General features: G+C 43.3%; 1 protein-coding gene across 4 annotated transcripts in view; it reads right to left on the reverse strand.

Moving 5' to 3' along the window:
* The window catches only part of DCUN1D3 (defective in cullin neddylation 1 domain containing 3), a 28,870-nt gene that overhangs the window by 5,110 nt on the left and 22,147 nt on the right, over positions 1 to 1,613 (reverse strand). For all 4 annotated transcript variants that reach the window (XM_019507703.1, XM_019507706.1, XM_019507705.1 and 1 more), the window contains exon 3: positions 704 to 1,236. In XM_019507703.1, coding sequence (XP_019363248.1) covers positions 704 to 1,134 — 431 coding nt within the window. In that variant the 5' untranslated portion in view covers positions 1,135 to 1,236. The remainder of the gene's footprint in view (positions 1 to 703; positions 1,237 to 1,613) is intronic.

The following is a 1,613-nucleotide window of genomic DNA, read 5'->3' on the forward strand; positions in this document are numbered from 1 at the left end:
CATGGGGGGGGGGGGGGAAGGGGGGGGGGGGGGGGAATGAGCTTCATCTTTTTTTCTGTAATTAGGAATCTGTCCCATGCCCTTGGGGGAGCTTCCGCTCTCTCCAACACTCAAGTTTGTTATAAAATCTGTTGACTGCCACCATCCACCCCAGAGAAGGGTTGTTCCGGCATGGCTGTATACACAGTTTTGAAGAGTATTACTGCTGCTACATGAAAATGTAAACAACAAAAATGTTTTACCCAAATTACTGGCGTTTTTGCAAATTAAATTCCAAGAAACACTGACAGCCTCAGTCTCGCTTAGAAAATGAGATCACTATCTTCTGATAAGCAGAATACAATGACAAATACCGTAATGGTTAGTCAGTGGCAGGTTAAAGACATAACACATCTCTTATTTGTATTAAAGTGTAGAAATTAGTTTCAATGCCCAACATTGCTATCAGGATGCTGCCGGAGATAGTAAAAACTGACCGTCAGATATATCCAACGTACTTTTCAGAAGGTCTACTGCTATAGCACAGCATGCCTCCAATCACAGAGGTACGTTCAAGACAATGCCACTTTTTTGCCACTGCCAAGAACACCTTTGTTCACATTTTAACTGGCAAAAGGCAAGGGCAAAGAAGGCCAAAGGGGCTTTGCTCTAGCACATACAAGATCAGATACATTTGAACATGTGAAGTGCCATAGGAACTAACCTTGTAAATTTGCACATGGTAGCTGCCTGGAACTTCCAAGCCAAGACTAGCACTTTAAATTCAGTGGGGTCAACACAGAGGTCATTGCAAAAACGTTCCATGCCTTCTTCCAGGATGGCATCTTCACGTTCATCCTTATATCTCCTAAATAACTCCCCGATCCTTTGGAGTGAAGACTCTTCTGCACCAGAAACAGGCTCTTTCTTTGCATCACCAGAGAAAGTCGGAGGTTGACTAGACTCTACAGCAGCATCCATTTTCTTTGTCCCGTTGACAAGTATATCCCCAGAGGATTTCCCACATACTGAGGGATGTTCTTCCTTGTGGACTGCACTTTTTTTGCTGTGTGACTTGCTGCTGGACTCCCTCTCTCCATTCTTGCTGCCAAGGGTGGAAGAAGGGTTCTTGCACTTAGTGACACACTGGCCCATGTTGCTGCAAGCCCAGCTTTTAGAGCAGTCCCCTTCCAGTCACACACCCACTCAGCTGCTGTTCACTGAACTTCAACATGCCATCAGTGGAAGCTGACGAACCTGAAAATAAGGTTTAAAAATCAACTCATTGTTTTCCACCCCCCACCACAGCAAACAGTGAATTCGTTGACGGTGGCATAACATTCACAAGAGAATGACAAGAGGCCAATTTCAGGATATTTAAACTTTGCTTACTGAAGAGAAAGTGTACAGAACGCTATGGCATGTGCTATGAAATTTCAAGCTGCTTTACCTAGAAATCTGTGCAGCTCGCTCACTGGCTACAGTATACTAACGGGTCCTAATAAAGGAAATTCCTAAAATTCTTACTGTAACATAGGTTACAAAGAGGTTGATTCATGTGCAGAATTCATCAAGGCAGACGACTCCAACCCAGAAATATTTTAAGGGAAATGCTTTTTTTTTTTTTTTTTTTT

Source organism: Gavialis gangeticus, unplaced genomic scaffold, assembly GCF_001723915.1.
Source record: "Gavialis gangeticus isolate Ggan-Ray unplaced genomic scaffold, GavGan_comp1, whole genome shotgun sequence".
Lineage (NCBI taxonomy): Eukaryota > Metazoa > Chordata > Crocodylia > Gavialidae > Gavialis > Gavialis gangeticus.